The 19,927-nt window shown below is 48.0% G+C and overlaps 1 protein-coding gene across 2 annotated transcripts in view; it reads left to right on the top strand.

Annotated features, from left to right (window-relative positions):
* The window catches only part of Cph (BCL11 transcription factor chronophage), a 42,557-nt gene that overhangs the window by 8,386 nt on the left and 14,244 nt on the right, over window positions 1-19,927 (top strand). The window contains exon 2 of one of the 2 annotated variants that reach the window (XM_076829099.1): window positions 17,252-17,704. The exons of the other annotated variant lie outside the window; for it this stretch is intronic. Coding sequence (XP_076685214.1) covers window positions 17,252-17,704 — 453 coding nt within the window. The remainder of the gene's footprint in view (window positions 1-17,251; window positions 17,705-19,927) is intronic. 2 annotated transcript variants of the gene reach the window in all.

The raw sequence follows: 19,927 nt of genomic DNA, 5'->3' as shown, positions 1-19,927 counted from the left end.
GAAGATGAAAGTTTCAGACCTTTTCACGATAACGCTGTCATTTTCTATAGAAAGAATTTTTAAAATTCAGTTAACGGACTCGATAAATAAATCTGCAACAGCTTTCATATCCAACGCGACAAGGAACCTCCCTTTTTAATCCACCATTTAACAAACTAAGCCAATACAAATAATTAATCACTAATTTACTTATTCCAAACTCCCCGAAACATTACTAATTATCTACTCGCCCAGCTAACCATATCCAGAATTCAAACAAAGCCACAGTCTTACTGAATTCATCCACCAAAAACTCCCCAATTATCTGCCAACTCGGTTCTCGCTTGAAGCAAGTCCAACGCGGAATAGTACAGCAGAGTAATCCAAATAACGCGAGACCACCGCCGAAAAAGCTCGAAGCGCTGCCCATTTCTCGAAGGGGGACGCGACGCGTGGTCGTCGGGACGCGTCGCCCAGCGAGCGGAGGCAAGTTTATCGCTGCACGCGCCGGCAAAACAGCGTTTTGCCTCGGGAAAGCAATTTTATCAGCGGCTCGAAAGCGTGACTCGTTAATTGACGCAATTACGCCCGCATAGCAGGACACCTCGCGCCGCGGCGTCCTGCAAAGCCTCCCCGGGAGCCGCGGTATCGGGCCGAGGCACTTTCGAGGATGTTATTTAGCAAACAAAGTGAGTTTTACGCGCCCTTGCCGGCACGTGCACGGCATATGCGCGTTTTCTATGCCGCGCGCGTTAAATATTGTCTTTGATGCGGCCCGTCGGAAGCCCTTCTCCTTTCAGCCATCTTCCTCTCCAGCATCCCCGTGCTCTCTCTCCACCATCCCTTCTCCTATCCGTCGAGCACCTCGTTCTACCCGTCCTCCTCCTATCATCGCGTGCGCCCGTGGCACTCGGCAAAAAACTACTTCGATTTGATTCCTTAGATTAACCTTTGGGGCGGCTGGCGCGTGGCCTAACCCTCTTCCCCGTCCTCCTCGTCCTCCCTTCGCCCTGCCCGCGCTCGGTATCTCCTCGGAGGGCCGAGCACGTGGCCAGGTAAGAAGTCTCGCGGCCGCGCGCGCCGAGGGGCGCCGACTTTTCGTCCCAGAAGCACGCGAAGCCGCGCAAAAAAGTGCGTCGTGACACGAGTCACGTTAGTGGCGATGTCTTCCACGGGCCTTCACCCGCGAGGTTTGAGAAGCCAGGGGGAGGCGGCCGCTGCGGGAATGCGTCGCGAGAGGCGGTGGTATTTTAAGTGGAGCATCGGGGTCCGTTTCTTCGACGCCGGGGAGGACAGGCTTGCAAATATCGGAATGTTCACTAGGAAGTCGTCGGTGCGCCGAGTACTCGCGAGCAGAGGTGCGGATAATCAGTTACATTTGTAATTGATTACGTAATCAATTACTTTCATTCCAATTACAGAGTAATTCCGACTAAAAAGTAATTGCAATTACATGCAATCGATTTAGCAATTGCAGTATAATTTGCAATTACGTGTAATTTTAATTACAGTGTAATCCCAATTACAATTTTAATTGTTCAGAGCAATTACATTGTAATTGTTAGATGTAACTGTGGGGCAGAATTACAATTGTAAGGGTAATTGTAATTGCCCCACAGTGCAAAACAATTACAATTACGATTACCATTAGCAAATAGTTGTTGCTGCGAAAACAATAGCATTTTTTAAAGTTTTGTTATAGATGCCAAATTCTTAGTCAGTCATGATTTCGTCAAAATGGTGTAAAAATATTAATTTCAGTAAAGGATCATAAATTGTAAACAAATTAAAAGCATTTATGACACCTCCTATAATAATAAATTAATAACAAAAAATGAAAAACCGAACAATTTTTTAGAAAGAAATATTAAATTTTTAGTGATTTTCGGCAACACGGGTACTGAGAGATGCGCTAAACATCATTAAATACCAAGAAAGAGAACAATTACATAGATAGCTGGCTAATTTTGCAAGAGGACTTGAATTAGCGTTGGAACTGCAGTTACAGGATTTGTAGCTTAATACTTCAGAACACTTGGGGCATATTTTCATCAGTTACATTTGTACCTTTTCTTATGAACTTTGAGGGGTGGTTTCACTCCCTAGATATGCAAACGGTCCAAAATAAAAAGCATACTTGTTATTTTTCAGTCCTCTAAAACATATCCAAAAACCAAAGTGATCGGAGGCGGACACCTAAAAACCTCTGCTTATCAGTATCTTTCGTCTTCCACAGTAGTGAACCCTGTTCATAAAAATTAATTAAGGTGAAGGTCTCGTCCTTCGACCATCCCTTTCGGTCTGTCTCGCGATAGCACTTTCAGAATACGAAGCTGGTTCGTATTTCGGAAGCAACTGTCGGATAGTAATATTACTATGTATCCACTCGAAAGGAAGACACATCGCGTCCGCTGTCTGAGAGTTTAAGGTTCCCACAGACCAGCGCGAACCGCGTCTGATCCGCTGCCGCCGCGATGGATTGAGTTTTGCCTTTAAAAGTCGTTCTCCGTCAGTCACTCTCGGACGTAGTGTCCACTTGTTCACTCTCAAGTGAACACCTACTTATAAACTACATAACGGAAGCGGTGCAATCTCCTCGACACATCGAATAAAAGATATGTATTATGAAAGTAATGTCCTTTTAAGCTTGTCGGATTGTTCAATTGTAACTACGATCAAATAGTTACAATTTAATAACTATGGAACTGTTTCGCACAATTGCAATTGCAATGTCATTGCGCGGCAAAATTTCGATTACAATTGCAATGTAATTACTCTCCAATGTAGTTACCCTGCACAACTACAATGTAATTGCAAGTGTGCAGGACAATTACAATGTAATTGTGGTTGACAAAATGAACGATTACAGAAAGTAATCTGTAATTGAATCGCACAATTACATTTCAATCGTAATTTGTAATTAGATTACATTTTGCCCAACTCTGCCCGCGAGGTAGATGGCGCCACCTGTCGCTACTGGGTAGCCGGATCAAAAATGCCCCCGCTCCATTTCCACCGGCTTTAAACACCGCTTGGTAAACGGCGTGGCGCAATCGCTGGCCGCGGCGGTGCTTTCCGCCCGCGAGGAGAACATTGCCGTCCGATTTCGTTTGGAAATAGTCGCCTGATAAGATAAGAAGGTAGGCGCTCGCGCTGCCGCGGCGCGGCCCGTTATTTCTGGACCTGAGTTAACAACGCGGCGATCGCGTAATTCCTCTTTGCCCAGGGTACACACGGCGGGGCCTCTCGCGAGCCGAGATGCGAGCCGCGGGTGGGGGGTCGAAGGCAGAAGTGATTAAACCCATTACGTGGAAGAAACGGCGGCTACTACGGACTAGAAATTAATTAGCCATCCACCGGGGGCTTTCCTTAAATCCTTGGACGCTAGGGCAGAGTCGATGTCGATACAGCCTCGCTATCTTTCCCGAACTCAACGACGGGGGCTGTATATCGTCCGTCCAATCTGCCGCTAGGCAATTTCGGCTGAAATACGATGTCGTCGGGTTCGTTCGCGAAGCCCGACGACCCGGCTTATTGGCCGCCGTGGGAGATCCCTTAAAACGGGGTTAAGACCGCGAAACCGTGTATAGGTAAGTCGCGTTCTTTATCGGATCGAGGGACCTGCATCAAGGACGCCGTGCGGCAGATTGACGTCAATTTGCGTTGCTTTTGACAATGTCTGTGCAGCGGCGAAGCATCGGGAATGATGCGGGTTTAAGTGGGATCGTTAATCAGTATGATAGCTCCTCAGAGGCTGTCTTCCATGGAAGTAACATGGAAGCAGTAAACGGTATTTTATAATCATCCAATTACGGTTGGAGTGTTCCACATGGGTGGATGAAAAGGAATCGAAACGAGTGCCTAACGAAATCATTCGATGCTAATTCGCGGCACCGGTGCCAGGCAAAAACGCCGGCTGGAATGAGAACGACGCCGTTGAAATCGCAACAGCGGAAGAAAGGGTAGGGGCACTTCGACTTTCGGCTGGTAATGGATTTACAAGCACTGCGGAATAGGCTTGCCCGGGACCTGGGCCTCCGGAAAAGCGCCTTGGTACGGTGTTATTTGTCCCCGGGTACTCGACGGTAAAAGAAATAAAGGAAGAATGAAAGTGTCTAGCCGGACACAGAGTCCAAGCATAATGCTAGCCGCCGGAGGAAAATTTATGTTGTTTGCAGTCTCGGTTTCCAGGTCCATTGTCCACTATTGTCCGAGTCCCTCCTTCCAAGGTGCGAACACCCTTCGGGGCGATAATCTGCTCGCATTATTATACGCTTTGTCGGCCGTTTCACTTGTCAGAGAGGGGATCCGGCGACTCTCGGCTCGGCTACCTGACCAAGGGTCACTCTGCGCCACCTTCTTCCACTTGCCAAGGTGCGATCTACCCCCCTTTCGTGGACCATCCACGGCGCGTCTCCCTGTCCGGGAGGGTGCATCGCCGACGAGGGGTCAACCTGACCGCGTCTCCTTGCGATCTGACAGTCCCTTTTTGCGGTTAACGTTTCGCTAATCGCGAGGAGCAAGGGTCAACTCGTCGGGCTCTCTTTCTTCCTCATGCGGGATGCTGCTAGGGTTTGGAACACTCACTTGCCCGGCTTCTACTTCCTGCTTTGGGTCTGCATGGCCAAGTAGGTACTTCGACAATTATTTGGGCACTTGCTGAAGCCCGGAGGGACGGTCAACTTTGGGAACTCTCTCCTAGGAATTACTGTACAGACTTTCTTAAACAATTGACTATTGACGAGCACCCATCCAGTATCATTTTTAGAATTGAGAGGGTCAGTGGAAAGCAATTTTCGTTTCTTTGTCCATTAATTCGTTCCTGCAATGCAGTGTAAACAATTATAAAACGGTGGCATACGCCTGTTTTCCATTGGGCCCTTCAATTCTGTTTATATTTCGAAGAGAGAAGTCTAATTTATCATTTTGAATGGCGGGAGTCTTTGAATAATACACTTTCAAATCGGGCACGCCTCTTCAAACGATCAGTTCTGCTGCGGGAAATTTTGTTCAAAACGAACTTTCAGATTCTGAGCGTTCATAGTGACCATTTACGAATTGTGGGGCAATACTTCCGATCTTTTTTTTTTAAAGAACATTAATACGAAAGCTCGCGAAAACCGTGGGCAGGTTGCAAATCCCTGGACGTGAAATCACGCCGACGCCAGAGGAGGTGTTTAGTTGCAGATCTCCTGCGATGGGGTGGTACGGAGTGAATTATATTCGGCCGCGTGTATTTCCCTCGATTTCCTTGGCCACGGTCACCCGTTATAATCTAATATTCGAGGGTTGTGCGTGTGTAAACCACGTGGCGCGTACACGCTGCCTCGGACCTTCTATAAATACGATTTACTGGAGACCAAGTTCAGGGGAACAGGGAGGATACGCGTCGTTTTTAGATTTTCCCTCGGTTCTGAGTCAAGTCTGAGGTTAGAACGCCGCGAGCCAGTTATGCGCGCTCGTTTGGCAACGGCGTAACTTCGGGAACTTGAACGCTACTTTGGTGCCACTTTACGGGGAGCTTGGTCGTGCTCCCAGCGTGTAATTAAATGGGAAAGAGGAGGCAACACTAATGGCGCGGTATCGAGGATTTTCGCGCTGCTCGATGGGCTTGAACTCTCGCTGTCTTCTGTCTGAGAACACGAACTAATTCTACCTGCTACTTAACGCGCGAATCAATGTCGCCGATAGACTGCTCAAATCTTCAGCAAGTGTACCATGGAATGCTTTCATGTTTGCCCCATTCGAGAAGCTTATTAGTACTTGGACTCAGCAAGGTACTCACGAATAAAGATTTGCTTCTTTGAATAGTGGATTTGTGATCGATAAAGATCACAAACTCTTCCATTCCTTCGATCCACTGTGCATAAAAATATTCCACTACAGGTATTCAAACGTGCACAGATCTCATCGCAAGCATTTAAACTGTTTACAAAACTACTCGCTCCAAAAATCTGTAATTCCCACTGTGCTAGCCAAAGAGCTCATCAAATCTTTGCCCAATAAAGTCCCCCTAAACCAAGAACAAAGGTATTCTACTCATCCGAGTTGAAGTAAATGAAAAACTGAGACCATCGAAGAGGAACGATCCCTGACCAAGCTACGAATCAATCGTCCGTTCGCTTAGGCAAACGCCGCGGTCCTTCGAGTTGTTAGCACCGGAAGGGGAAGTGACGATTCGAAGCGGCGATTTTCGCAGGATATTTGCTTTAACGAGGCGACCATCGTGAGAGGACGCGAAAAGTAACGGGCGAGGGAACTCGTACAATGAGATAAGGTGACAAAAGGAGAGGCAGCTCGGAGTGATGTCCGGCCATTGCTGGCGCGACTGATCCGGAAGCGGAATAAGAAGAAGAGAAACCAGTTCGAAGGTCTGCCAGCTTTCGACCAGTGGCGTGGCCGTTTTCGCGGGCTGCTCTCCAATTGGTCGTGGCCGACAAAATTGCACAGCGGGACGGTGCCTTTTTTGAGAAAAAATCGACCCGGGGTTCGGGCCAGGGGAGGGAGGATCGTCCAGATAATTCATTGTACGAGGCCGGACCAATTGCGTGGCCGACCTGCAGGGTGCTGCGCCGCGGGATCCGAGAATAGTGGCGTAAAAAAAGAAATTTGGGGTCAGGTTTTTTCTGCCACGGCTATGGGAGCCACGGCTGAGAGCTGTTAAGTACGCGTCGGCGCGATTAACAGATCGATTTAGTGAAATTCGGGGGCACGGAAGTGGCTCCCGAAGGAGGATTATGAATACGGCGAATTTCAAGTTCGGAAGGATTCGGGGGAAAGTTTAATAACGTGTTTTCGTTGTAATAGGTGTATTGTGGGTAACTGCACCCTTCGATGGGGTGAGAATGGGCTACGGGAGGGATGGGATCTGTCACAGATCAATTTATCGCTCGCGTGATCTTCGATCGGTCGGTTTATCGAGCGGAATGAATTTCGTATAATCGCGGTGGAGACGCGGGGCGAGGTTCCCAGTGAACAGATGAAAAAATAGTTACAGCAGCTTATCGAATTGGTGGGCCACCGTAGGTCTCTCCTTTACTAGCGCACCGTTGGGTTGGCTTGGGAAACTGTGATGGAAGTAAATGCAATTATGCGCGTCGTAGGTAAGTAGATGGATATGGTTACCATTGGTCTCTGAAAGAGGCTACGTTTACTCGAGCAAAAGTACAAAGTTCCGCAGATCCCTTAGAACGATTATGCAAGAGCCCATAGTCAAGTCTTTGACTTCAAACATCAGGAGATGTTACTAATCCTAATTTAAATAAATATTGAGATACGGTAATTTACAAAATTTAGTTAATCAGTCTGATTAGACATACATTTCGAAAATATAATATAGAATTAATATTTTCTATTAACTCTTAATTAAAAAAATTTTCCCTTCTTTTATATTTTACCGTTAAAAATAGATTCAAAAGTATACATATGATTCTCCAGAATTTTTATTAATCGAACATAAAATAACTGTTAAAACTGAGCTCGTACAACAGAGTTAGAATGGTAATGTACAAAGTTAACTTAAAACAGAAAAGAACTGATTTAAAAATTAAAAGTTCGATAAATACAAAGATACTGGGGGAAAAAATTCCCTAGCAATTTGATAAGAACAAGGAGTAATCAACTATTTTACATTCTGTTCCATTTTCCCCTGTCTCAAACGCACACGTAGCAGGTGACCAAATACTTCCCAGCATTTTTCCTTTATCAGGGTGCAATTAATCCCACTCTGCCTCATATCTGCCGCCATTGTAATTTTAATTTTAATTGTAATGGTGCAATAAAGTCATTTAATAATAACAATAATAATAATCCAAGAATCACCTCGTTGCTCAAGGGGTTTGCACCGATCCCCACACTTGATATCAGTCCCTCCCCTAATTACACCTAACAATCCAGCGCAACAACACCCAGCACCTCCTCCCCACTACACGATCGTGAAAAACTCAGCCAGGAGCATCGAGTTTACTCGTCAACCGTTGTCCAGGTTAACAGAAACAGCCGCCATCGTCGCGGTGGGCCACCCCCCGCCCCCGACGCGGTCCCTCGTAAACATTTTCGGAAGCTCGAGTTCGCCGACTCGAAATTTGGTAACAACAGGATCAGCGCGGGCCCGTCCGCGTTAATTCTCGCTTGAGAAAATTCGCCGCGATCGTTAATTATTACGCGTGACATGCTTCGGCACTTGGCGCGCTCGCGCGTTGTCAAAAGTTTGCATTCGGATGTTTTGCGGCGAGCTAGCAGCGAGTTTCGCGTGAAGGAAGAACGGGGGGGGGAGGGCAGGTCGTTTTGAATAATGTAACAACGAAGCAGCCCCCTCTCCTCTTTCCTCTCTTTACCACGGAACTTTCTAATTAACCGACGCTGGCCAGAGCGAAAGAGCGGGGCCAGAGGAGCCGCGCAGCGGCGAGAAGGACGCAGACAGAGGAAGAAAGGACAGCAGCGCCGAGCTGGACAATAAAACCTCGCCATAGCGTTTCGTCGCGTTCCCCATTGGCGATCCTCGCCCGTTGTTATCGCGCTCTCCTCGCCGTTTGTTCGCCCGCTGATTGCCCAGCAAGAGCGGCAAGTGACGCGTGCCGTTTCGCGGTTGCAGGAAAAATCCGGGGCCCTCGTTACAGGGCCGGGGAAGCCACTGGGAAACGAAACGAGCTGACACGCGGGTTCCCTTTGGCTACCCCATCGGGCGAGCGCGGCGAAACCGCGCGAACTTCAGCTCGTTTCGGGAATCGCTGGTACACAGAGGTGGCGAAACTGAGCTGCTAGTTGGATTCTTATAAAACTGCCGTCGAAGCGTCGCGATACCATCATTCGCGCATTGCACAAACGTTGCAAGAAAGCACGCGACATTTCCGCGGCGAGGGAGCAGGCCGTGGAAGTGTTGCTCGGCGGGAGACCCCGCGACGTTCCCAGGAATGCGACGCGGGGCATCGATTTCGACTCCCACGAAAGGTGAAAACGCTGACGGAGGCCACGCACGGTCGATCCATCGTTGATCCATGGTCGATGGGGGACGTGACAGGATGTCGGGATGGATTTGGAATCGGCGATCGATTCTGGCTGAACTGGCCTGGCAGTGTGCGAGCCAGCTGGACCGCGCCTAACTGTGACCCACATGATTTATTTTGATGAAGAAATAAGGAAAGGGGTTTTTCCTCGAAAGACGCGGCCCGATTGAAAAGGGGACGGGACAGGTCAACTCTCTAGGACCTGTTTGGCCGTTTCTCAATGGACAATGTCCTGCTGCCCGCTCACAAAGGACCCCCGGGACTAGAGATCCTCCCACGATACGCATGTGGAGCGACGATAGAGGCGAGTGGGAAAGCAGCGAGAAAGAGAAAGACGCCGAGCGGCGTACCCCATTCACGGCCCGTGAGAACCAGATTTCATATTTCTCATAACCGTCTGGTCGACCGCGGAACGGATAGAAGCGCCGAGTTTTCTAGCCGGGCCGGCGTGCACCGCTCGAGGACGAGCTGGCACAATGCGGCCTCGCACAGTGGTCAACCGATTTCACCCGTTCCCTGTACGCGAGCGAGCAGCCGCTGGATGATCCGTCGATCCGTTCACGGTCAGTCCACCTTGCGAGTTACGCCTTGGTCGTCGCGATTCAATCTCGCCCGGGACCCCTGCTTCCCGCGCATATCTCACGGCTGTATGGAGGAAAGCAGGAAAGCAGACGTGAGAAACGAGTTGGCTTCGCAGCGTTCCGGCTTTTCGGCTGGCGACTCGAGGTTGAAGGAGAATAGCGGTCGGTGGAGGTGTTAAGGGATGGAGGGTTTGCGAAGAAGTAACGAACGGAGCTGTTGAAATAATCATATTTCAATAATAAAGAAAACTTCTATTAAATTTGATTCCTGGGGTCTAATAACTTGGATTCCAATATTCTTATTCTGCTATGAAAGAAATTATTATTATTATTATTTATTATAAACCACGAATTGAAGACCTTGCGACGAGAGGGGTGCAGTTCAATTTTGGGGAAAAAATTCTACATCACTTCGTGGACGTTTGATGCAAATCCGATTTATTGCAAATAAATGAAAATAGAAATATTAACATCAATATTAATATTTTTATCATAGAATATTTTTTCACCCTAAATAGAAATAAAAATTTATCAACTCAAACTTTACGTTGCTTAACACTACTTCTTATTGCGTGAAGATATATGTTCTTCAATTAGTGATCTCTTTTTAATGTTACGTCAAAGCAATACCTTCGCAAACACTTTTATCTAATTTACTCGAAGTTGGTAAAGATGGAGCTGCAGCTCTCTTGCTGCAAGGCCCTCGATTGAAGTCCCCACTGGAACCCCGGATCCGATATAAATTTTCAACCACCCAAAAATCGTTCCAAATTCGAGCACCGACATACCAGTACCCTCGGTCCCGATTCCCATCTCCCTCGTACTTAACGCGAAACGGACGGACGGCGATACTACACCCATGACCCCGATTCCATTGGAAAACAAGTACCCGTTAGGTCTCGTCTCGCTTTCCGCCGGCAGGCGCCTCAAAGACGCGTCCTTAAAAGGGAAAACGATCGAAGATATGGAAGAAAAGCTTCCGCAAAAGAGGCGGGGGTACAAGGGCTACGTCGAACGAGGCCCGAACGCGACCTATCCCCGGGCCCCGTCGGATCCAATTCTTTCCTCGATCCCATAGACGGGGTCAGGGTTTTTTCTATCCCGCGTGCATCGGGGCATGCGTGTCCACGCACATGGCGAGGGGTGGTCGAGGGAAAAAACGGCAGGCACGGTGCGCCATTTTGGATCCTTTGTGGGGTAGTCCCACTCCGTCGCGATGAACTCGTTCGAGGGGGTTAAAAAACTCCTCACCCCTGGAGGAAAGTCGAAGGGGCGAGTGGGGTTTCCGGGCCGCGCGGAGAAAGGCGACGGGTAACGGAGGAAAACGGGGAGAGAAAGACGAGGGAAAAAGTGGGGGTTTCGTATAAAAATTGCCCCCACCATGGAAGGACGTGCCTGGCAGGCCCTTTCTTCTTTTGATATCCTGCCGGGGGCCCCTTGGTCCACGGCCCTGCGCGTGCCCTCGATGCTCCAGTCAGCATCCGAGCATGGAAGAAAGCAGTTCTCCGCCCTTGTCGATGGAAACGCACGCCGCGTATTTAGGCAATTAACGATAACCGAGCAGGGCGATGATCTCGATCGCCGGTCGCGATCGTGTGTTCGCGCGTGTCCGCGTCTGAATCCGTGGCTGGTCGCGAGCAACTGTGCCTCGATGGAAACCGTCGGCCTGCAGGGACGCGTAATGGCGTGCACAGGTATAAACAACGCGAGGGAACGGGGTTAAGATGTCTCCGTTCCGAGGGTGTGTGCGCTGAATCGCTGACGAACACTGGGTTCCGATATAGTGTACTGATTTTTCATTAACACTACGGGCTTCGGCTTGAGCGGCACCCTTCTTCGATCACATTTTGGGGTAGTAAACGTACTATTCTACAGTGTTCCCAGTGTCTTTCTGATGTTTTACTGATCGATAATCATCTGACAAAGCGATGCTTTAGCTGCCCTGTGCGGTGGCAAGTTCAGAGTTTTCGGAGGGCTGCGAACAGTGGGGAGAAAAGTAGATCGCGATGTTGAATTATAGAAGAGTAGTAGTTCTGTCATATTCTTGGCGATTTCAGCTTCCTTCTGTTCTATTCTGAGTTCCAAATTGATTTGAAGAGTCCTCGCAGAAAACACTGTGAGTGGCAAAATTAAAAACGGAGAAATTTTCATCGGAAAATGTTCTACGCGTTAATTGGAATACTATACCATAGAATTTGATTTTTGGCACTTACAGTGTTTTCTATAAGGACTAATTTCGCTTCCGATAAATATCCTAGGCCACCGGTGTTAATGTAACGAGCTAACATAATTTTTTTACGCGAAAATCACTCTAGATAAAATCCCTTGGTTACTCAACTAACACAGTCCACTTAACCTTTCCTACTTGAAAAAATCCCTGTGCATCGTGCTCCGTCCCACGAACGCGTAACTGTATTCGCTAATACGCCGCACAGTGTTTCAAATACCGCTGTAACCAATCAAATGCGACAGTCGGGAAAGTGAAAGAACCGCGACGCGCGGAAATTGTTCGGATTCCCATGATCGTGCACGAGCACTTGAGAGGTTTCCCGATGGAAACGGGACGCCGTTCGTCGTTGGAAACGGCGAAACGACGTTGATTTCGTCGACGGGTCTCCATTATCGGCGGTATCGCGGATCCGTACATCGTGCGGTTCGATAGTCCCGCGACGTGTGCCAGGAATCTATCCGTTTCTTGATCCGTCTCTGTATTTCGCGTGGCTCGGCTGCCACGTACGCGGACGCGTACGATTCCTCGGTCGGCGGAGGAAATTGGCGCGACCCAATACTAATGGATAATGGAATTATTGGTTACGGTCGGAGCTCGCCCTGGGGATGATCGTAATTCAATTGCTCCGATGTGTCCTCTGGACGTTTTGACAGGACGGATGTCCTAACAAGGAAACCGCCTCGGGATATTCTTCGGGGAGGGGGATTGTCTATGCTGGCCGCGTTTGTATCGTCGCGCAGTGCGGGACACGTCTGTGCAAGGAAGAATCCGTCGCGGATGTTTCGATCCCTCCGCAAGATGTTTAAACGGCTTGAAGTTTATCGGAATTGGGCCCGGAGGTGGATCGCGCGAGGATCAGTTTGATGTTTCGAATTTATTCGAATTACGAGGGCAGGTGGAATCGAATGGAGAGTAAAGGTGGGGTTTAGGGTAGAGCCTGCTTGGGATTGAAACGACAAGAGGTGAGAAATGGAGAGTCTGCGGAGATGAGAAATATTAGGAAGAAGCAATTAAGGATTTAATATCAGGACTTATCGTGAGTAATACGCGTCTGCCGTTTATTCTCTGGCCCGGGCGTTTCATTTCGCTTGGATAGTGGAGGAAAGAAAATTAATGTGGACGACTAATAAGCTCGGGACATTTCCTGCAGTGATTCCCATACGTATCTGCCCCACTCGTAGATGGAAATTACGAAGTCTCGCGCAGTAAGGGAGCCACGAGGTACAGTGATCGAGGCATTACAGATGTATGGGCCAATTTGTAAGCAATCCAACTTACATTCGCGGGGCAATATCGTATTTTTATGTTATCTTCTCTCGGCTGTTCGCGGCCTCCTCTCTCCCACACATACCACCACTCCTCGCCGGATCCTCCTTGCAGTACCTCCGTGTTTATCCCAGATAGGTAATCAGAATAAATCGAATCAAAAGCATGGGAAATTAACAAGCGAAAGGACAATAACTTTCCCTCGACGGTTCTATTTTCACCGACGGAAAACATTTCGAAGAGATCACCTTAAAATTCACCAAACCAGACGACGTTGCTTAACAGAAAGCCTCCAACAAAACTGGCAAGTGGCTCACTAAAGGTGGCCGAATCTATATTAAACGCCCTCCATCAAAAATTCAAAACCACCAAAAAATTAGTCTCCTTTATCAAAACCTCGCATCTCTGAAATAACCTCACAACCCCGCTACTAACACCCCCGACACAAGCACCCTCAGAATATCTAGTATTAAAAAACCTTAAACGGACATACGTATCTCTTTCCTATACTTATAATTCGCGCAAGAGACAGAAGCGAAGCGTGCCAAGCAGGAAGCAGGGAAATGAATAAACGCTTGACGACACTCGATTGGGTGGCGTATCTCCTTTGGACCGGTTCCGGGGGGGCAGGTTACAGGGCAGAGATACGGTTGCATCGGGGCGCGTGTTCGCTCGGCACGAGGGAGATTCGCCAAGTGACGAAGAGACACGCGTCGGTCGGTCGGTCCTCCTTCGCTCACCTTCGGTACTGGGCCTGCATAGGACGCCAGGGGTAGCTACCCGTACCCGTCGCCGCAGCTCCCGAGCCTCGGTCCAACATCTGCCCCCGAAAAAACAAAAGCCCATTGTCGTTAACGACCGGTCGCGCGTCTCTTGTTTCTAACCGAGCGCTTTTGAATCGTAGGCGAATAACGGACCCCGAGGTCCATTCAGGACCGGGTCTCTGTCTCGTTCGCTTTCCGTCCGAGCCTCGATCGCCGTTTTTTCCTCGTCCTCCATGTCCACGCGAGCTCTCCTCGAGGGCTACGCACGTCTCGCGTCGTTGTTAGTCTACGAGGCCTCGTTCGGATCCTCTTTTCCTCGGGTATTTCTCCACCGATGATAGCAGGCTTGTGCCCTCTTTTCGCGCCCGATTTCGGCCGATTGTCTCGCTCGTGCTGGGCTTATCTCGCTTCCTGTTGGGCGCAGGTATGTGTCCTTCCGGGGATGCAGCGATGGGAGATGCTCGCGAGGGGCGAAGCGGCGGAGGGTGGCTTATCTTGACTCCGATGCGGAGGATTCTCGTGTGAAAAGTGATTCCTCGGGTGATTGTTGGGGTCTGTTGATTGGACAATGAGTAAAACGGATGAAGTTCCTTGATAGAAGTCTTCCAGTAAAGCTAACAAGTGGCTCATTAAAGGTGACCAAATCTATATTAAATCTCCTTCACCACAAATTCAAAATCACCAAAAGATTGGTGTCTTTTAAAAAAGAACTCACCACTCTGAAATAACCCAGGTGGGTACGCGAGGTTTTTAATTAGGGATACAGTTAACGCTAGGCTCCGCATAGCGTGTTGACGTATCCCAGAAAACACCCCAATTTATGGGAGGTAAATTTTAAGTTACAATTCTTCCTAATGTAACCATCTCATTTCTGTTATTTTCCACCGCTACTGTAAACCTAACATTCTCGCGCAGCACCCCAGAGCTCGATAGGCAGAATTGATGTAACAATGTAAAATATCCGCATACATGCAAAAGAGGGTACCACCAGCTTGGTCAAGGACAGCGGAGTTTGCGCGCTGTCCAGTGGTCAAGTGAAAGCTCCGCCCCGAAAGAATCGAACGGTGTGCGCGCACCCGCGAAAGCGCGGAAAAGGGTAGCAGGGGATCGGAGCGAGTAGAAATGTATGCGCACAGGGTAAACAGAGGAGTGCGGTAGAACAGTGGAGTGAAAAAAGGGAAGTCGGCCAGACGGATGATGGAGGACGTCGGATAAAATAAAAGAGCGAGCTCGCGTACGCTAGAAACGTGCACGAAGAGGCCAGAGAGAGAGGGGGGTGGGAAGGGGGGATGTAAAAGTCGAGGAAGCAGGGAAGACAATAGGTGGAACGATGGGCAGACGGTTTTCTTGTTTTTACGCGGGGGCTGGCAGTTCTATTCGAATGGATATGGGATACTTGACTCGCCGAGGGAAAGATCGATGTATGAAACTCCTGCCAATCTCTATGTTAATGGGCCGAAATATAAGGAGAAGGGCACGGCGGAGACGCAACAATCTCTGCCAGCAGGTCTGCTCGAGGACACTTAAAAGTGAATTGTTACGTCTGCGGCTGACCCCGGGACCTTAGCCCCCTCGAACCACGGTGAATTATAAGACTTGCGTAGAAGGAAATTAGATCTCTATATCAGCCGTACGCTTTCCTCGGGCCAACCGAATTTCCCTTTCTGTTCTTCGTACGCGCGCGAATCGGCTCCGGAATGGGTTACGGTGCGCACGTAGAACGCGAGTTAATTGAGGAGCACGAATACTATCGCTGGGGAAATATTTATGGTGCCCGTTGAACCGTTGACTCGTATATTTTCCGTGTACAATTAACCTTGCTTCGAAATTCGACTCGATAAACGCCACCGTTGGAATTCCAATTTTTGGAGATGATGCACCGAGGGTGTGCCTACAGTTCTTGCGAGGGGGATTGAAGGGGTTGGACCAGAGAAAAGCAGGGAACAAGATGTCTACGAAATTTTAGTTCTGGTGTCTTGCCTAATGTAAACGAACAGAGTGGACACGCTCCACACGTGCGCTGCACATGGGCCAAGGGTCACTCGCGCTGAGTTAGCGGGCAATTTAGGGTATCTGGCAGAGACCCTTGGGTGACTGGTGTAGAAAGCTAGAAAGGAGATTTCTTTCCTTCGTGAATTTTGCTCGTAAGGAACAAAAGCCAAAACGGACACGCGATGTTATGGAACGTCACAGTGTGGCGGTATTTGCTGGGTGGTCCGAGACATAGGTTCGAGAAAAGGGACAAGTGTCCGGTCCTTTAGCCTCAAGTACCTCTGGCCTGAGTTTTAACAGAGATCTGTTTAGTTTCATTGCACCACGTGTTTGTCCCATCGTGTAAAACGAGTAAAAGTCAGCATACTTGCGAGAAACCAAACGCAGCGGCCTGAGTGGTCCAAGAGAAAGTAATTAAGACAGTCGGTCTGCTTTAACAGAAAATTGTCACAGCTGAAGTGTCCTTGTATCGAAGGCTGGTCGATTTTTAGTACGTGTACTGAAGTTACGATGAATAAATCGTACATTTGTACTTCGTAAATACGTACGTGTATTTTAATATACACTTACTCGGAACAGTATAATATATTTCACTTAATTAGGTAATGTTAAATTCAGAATTACTTATTATAATTTACATTGGTAGGTATAAACCTTGATTAATATATCTTTAGTGAGATCACCGAAATCACAGAAAATTAGTTGGATCTATGTGTGATATAATAAAATAGGAATATTAGAAGAATATTAACTTATTGTAATTACGTTTTTATAAATCAAATTGGTATTGAATTTGGGGGAATATTTTTTTGCACAAACTTCCACGAATAAGAATACATTTTTAAATGCACAATTTTTCACTTGAATGCATCCAAAACGAAAGGTTTATATTAATGTGAATTAGAATTGCTAATTCTTACTTTGAAGACGATTTATGTAATATGTAACACAGTGATATATATAGAGCGGACGGATACTTTTGTGATTAACTAACTGTGTGAACCGTCGGACGGCGGACGGTTCGACTGATCACACGGAAGTCGTCGCCTGGGTCATTTTGGACCTTTATAACTATCTTACCATACGCGTTTTAAACGATATTCTTTTTCTTAGAGCAGTAGCCAAGTAATTTTCTCAATTTCCCAAATTTCCCCTACTATTATCACGCTCGATAACATTACACTGGGGTCCAAACAGACTCAGCCAGGGGTTGAAACAAAAATCTGAGAACCTTCATTCTCTGACGTCTAAATAAATAATTTTTACTGAGTTAGAAATGACACGGTTTCATCTCTCGCCTCACCAACGACGGTTAAAAATCCCCCACTATTTTACCATCCATCTACATCCCCTACAACCCACCATAAAAAATATGCTTAAGAGGAAGAAGAATTGGGACAGTCTGCTTAAAAGCGAAATGTCTTTTGCTTGCAGCGGAAACCTCGCAAGGTACCACATCCCCAGACACCGTCCAATGCGGGGGTTGCAGGGCGTCCTACCCCCTTGGCGAGATCGTACGGTTCATCGAGCACAAGGTCAACCACTGTCGCACCACTCCTCAGGGCTGCCACAGCCCGCCAGCGACGGCAGCGCCGGAGGACTCCGATCCGGAGGACGCCCTCGCCCTGAAGGCTGTCGATCAGGACTCGAAGCTGAATTCGGTGCCCAGCATCTCTGCCCCCATCAACAAGAGGGGCGGGGGCAGGCTGGAGAGCCCCCCGACGCCCCAGGGATCGGGGCCGGATGCTGGGAGCCCGATCGAGCTGAAGGCTAGCGCCAGCTCGACGCCCAAAAGACGGACCGAGGCTTCCGACGAGGATAAAGAGGATCTTCCGAAGAAGCAGAAGACGGAGTCTGTGGACGCGGACACCAACACTGTCAATTCCGGTGAGTCTTCCTCTGGAACTCTTTCCTCCTAACTTGAGGAGCAGCCACCTCGATGGCATCGATTTAGGGAAGAAGTTAACACGTTGACTGGCACGGGGGTGATCAGTGACCACCGGACTTGTAATTTTTCTTTAGAACGATTTTAAATAAACCCAATAAATAAACAAAATTCTGGAGCGTACCACAGTTCTTAGAAGCGGCGTAGAGTGACAAGTGGGACAATTGCGTGACAGTCAACGTGTTAACACGTTTGGCACCAGCCGTTACATATAAGTTCGTATTTGTTGGTTAGTAAGACGAACCTGGTTCACATTTTTTAGGGTATTGAAATCAGTCTATGGGACGTTTAGAGCAGTGACTCGTGACGTTTCTGTTGCATTCATTCTGGACATGATTGGAAAAGTATATGGTGATCGAGGTAATTTGTATAGCCTAGTTATTTTTCAAACAGAGGACTTCTAGATTTTTCAGGGGTCGAAAGAATCGATGTGCGGGGGTGTACTGGCATTGCGAGTAGATTTTCTGGCTCCTTTTGTTGTTAGGATATACGAGTACATCTTGGAAAGGTGTCTCCCCAAAAGAATCATCGTGAACTCTTAATACAGAGAAAGTCACGAACCAAGTGTGGAGACGCGTGCTATTAAAGAGTCGTCGCGATGTTTTGACATATTCCGCTTTGAGTTCTGCGCTAGGTCTCTCGGGTCAAGGTAAACTCTATAAATAAAGCACGTGTGTTCCGGCAACAAATATTCATCGCGGGTTTCATATTCCGCGAGGCTTTCGAACCGGCGCTTCAAGAGACACCAACGAATTCTATTTCAATAAATTTATTAAACGCTTTATCCCAAGTTTCTCCCAAATACGATAGTCGCGAACCACCTCCATTCTTCTCGACGGAGCAAGCGAAAATCTAGTGTGAACCTCCTCTCGGACACGCACCAGGAAATCTGTCATCTGCGCTGAAAATTCTGCTTTCGGATTCGCCGGTCGAGGGGGCGAAGAAGAAAGACGAAAAAGGGAGTTTTAAAGTACAGTTACGGTCTGCCATCTGATGTCGATCGTGGTCCAACGGGCACGAACAATGCCGTGGTAGATTCGATTTTTGAATTTAAAGAACCCGCTCGGGGATTGGGGTGAACCTGCCCTTACAACCTCCCCCCCGCCCCACCCGGTGACCCCTTTTTATCGGAGGCCGCATTGTCGGGTATCGAAGGGTTTAACATGCGAAGGCTTGCTGGTTCGACGATGTCCACAATAAAAGGACACTTGAAATTAATTTTATCATCGAGCCTATTTGTTAATTTAGCCACTTTCCATTTGCAATTTTTAGATCTTCGCGTACGAACGCAGATCTTTTTTTCTAAAACGATACGTACACCTTCAATTGTAACTTTGAAATGTTACTTTATCTCCTATCGATGCCACGCGTCTACTAACAAACTTCCTGATTGCAGTCCAATTTCCTCTCGATCCTCGAGCTTCCGCGCGCAACAACCAAACCCTTCCCTGACTTCGCAGTGCCCGTCCTGGAGGTCTGCTCGCACAATTGCGGCCGACTGTATAAAAGGGATAGCTTTAATTTCGCACCCACTCGTCGACGAATCGACACCACGATCCCGGCGGTTTACTCCGATTAACTTCAAAGAAGCGGCGCCCGCCTCAAACGAAATTCATGCAGCCCGACGCCCTTGATGAATTGAAAGCACAGCCTTTGAGATTCTTAACTCAGTGCTTACCTGTGCAAATTGACGTGGCGGCCTGTTTTGCATCGCAGAGAGAGAGAGCGAGAGGAAGAGAGAGAGAGGAAGGCGTGGATCATGGCTACGATTCAATGAGAGTCGCTGGACGCCCTTCCGTCTTCCTTCTTACAATTAGCGCCTTCTCACCTTTGTAAATATTATTACGTTCGGCGGAATAACCCACCCCCCGCTTTCTAAGACTCGTTGAGCCTTAATTGTGCACCGCTCCGGGGCAACGATTATGGGAAGAAGCTGAATAGCTCGGATAATAATTTCATTGGATATTGGTTTTTAAACGCTCTTCGCCCACGTCTTCCCGCGACGCTTGTAGATTCGAATATTAGGATAATAAAGTTGATTGCCTTTCGGGCATTCTCAGTTTTCATCCCCCACTTATGACCTCGATAATAATTCCAGTAATAACTCATCCTCCACAATCTTATATTCATCTTGTTAATGTGATTGCATCTAAGTCCATCATTTT

The sequence above is a fragment of the Andrena cerasifolii genome, chromosome 16, assembly GCF_050908995.1.
Source record: "Andrena cerasifolii isolate SP2316 chromosome 16, iyAndCera1_principal, whole genome shotgun sequence".
In the NCBI taxonomy this organism is placed as follows: domain Eukaryota; kingdom Metazoa; phylum Arthropoda; class Insecta; order Hymenoptera; family Andrenidae; genus Andrena; species Andrena cerasifolii.
The sequence above is the reverse complement of the archived record's forward strand: the minus strand, read 5'-3'. Positions and strand labels throughout refer to the sequence as shown.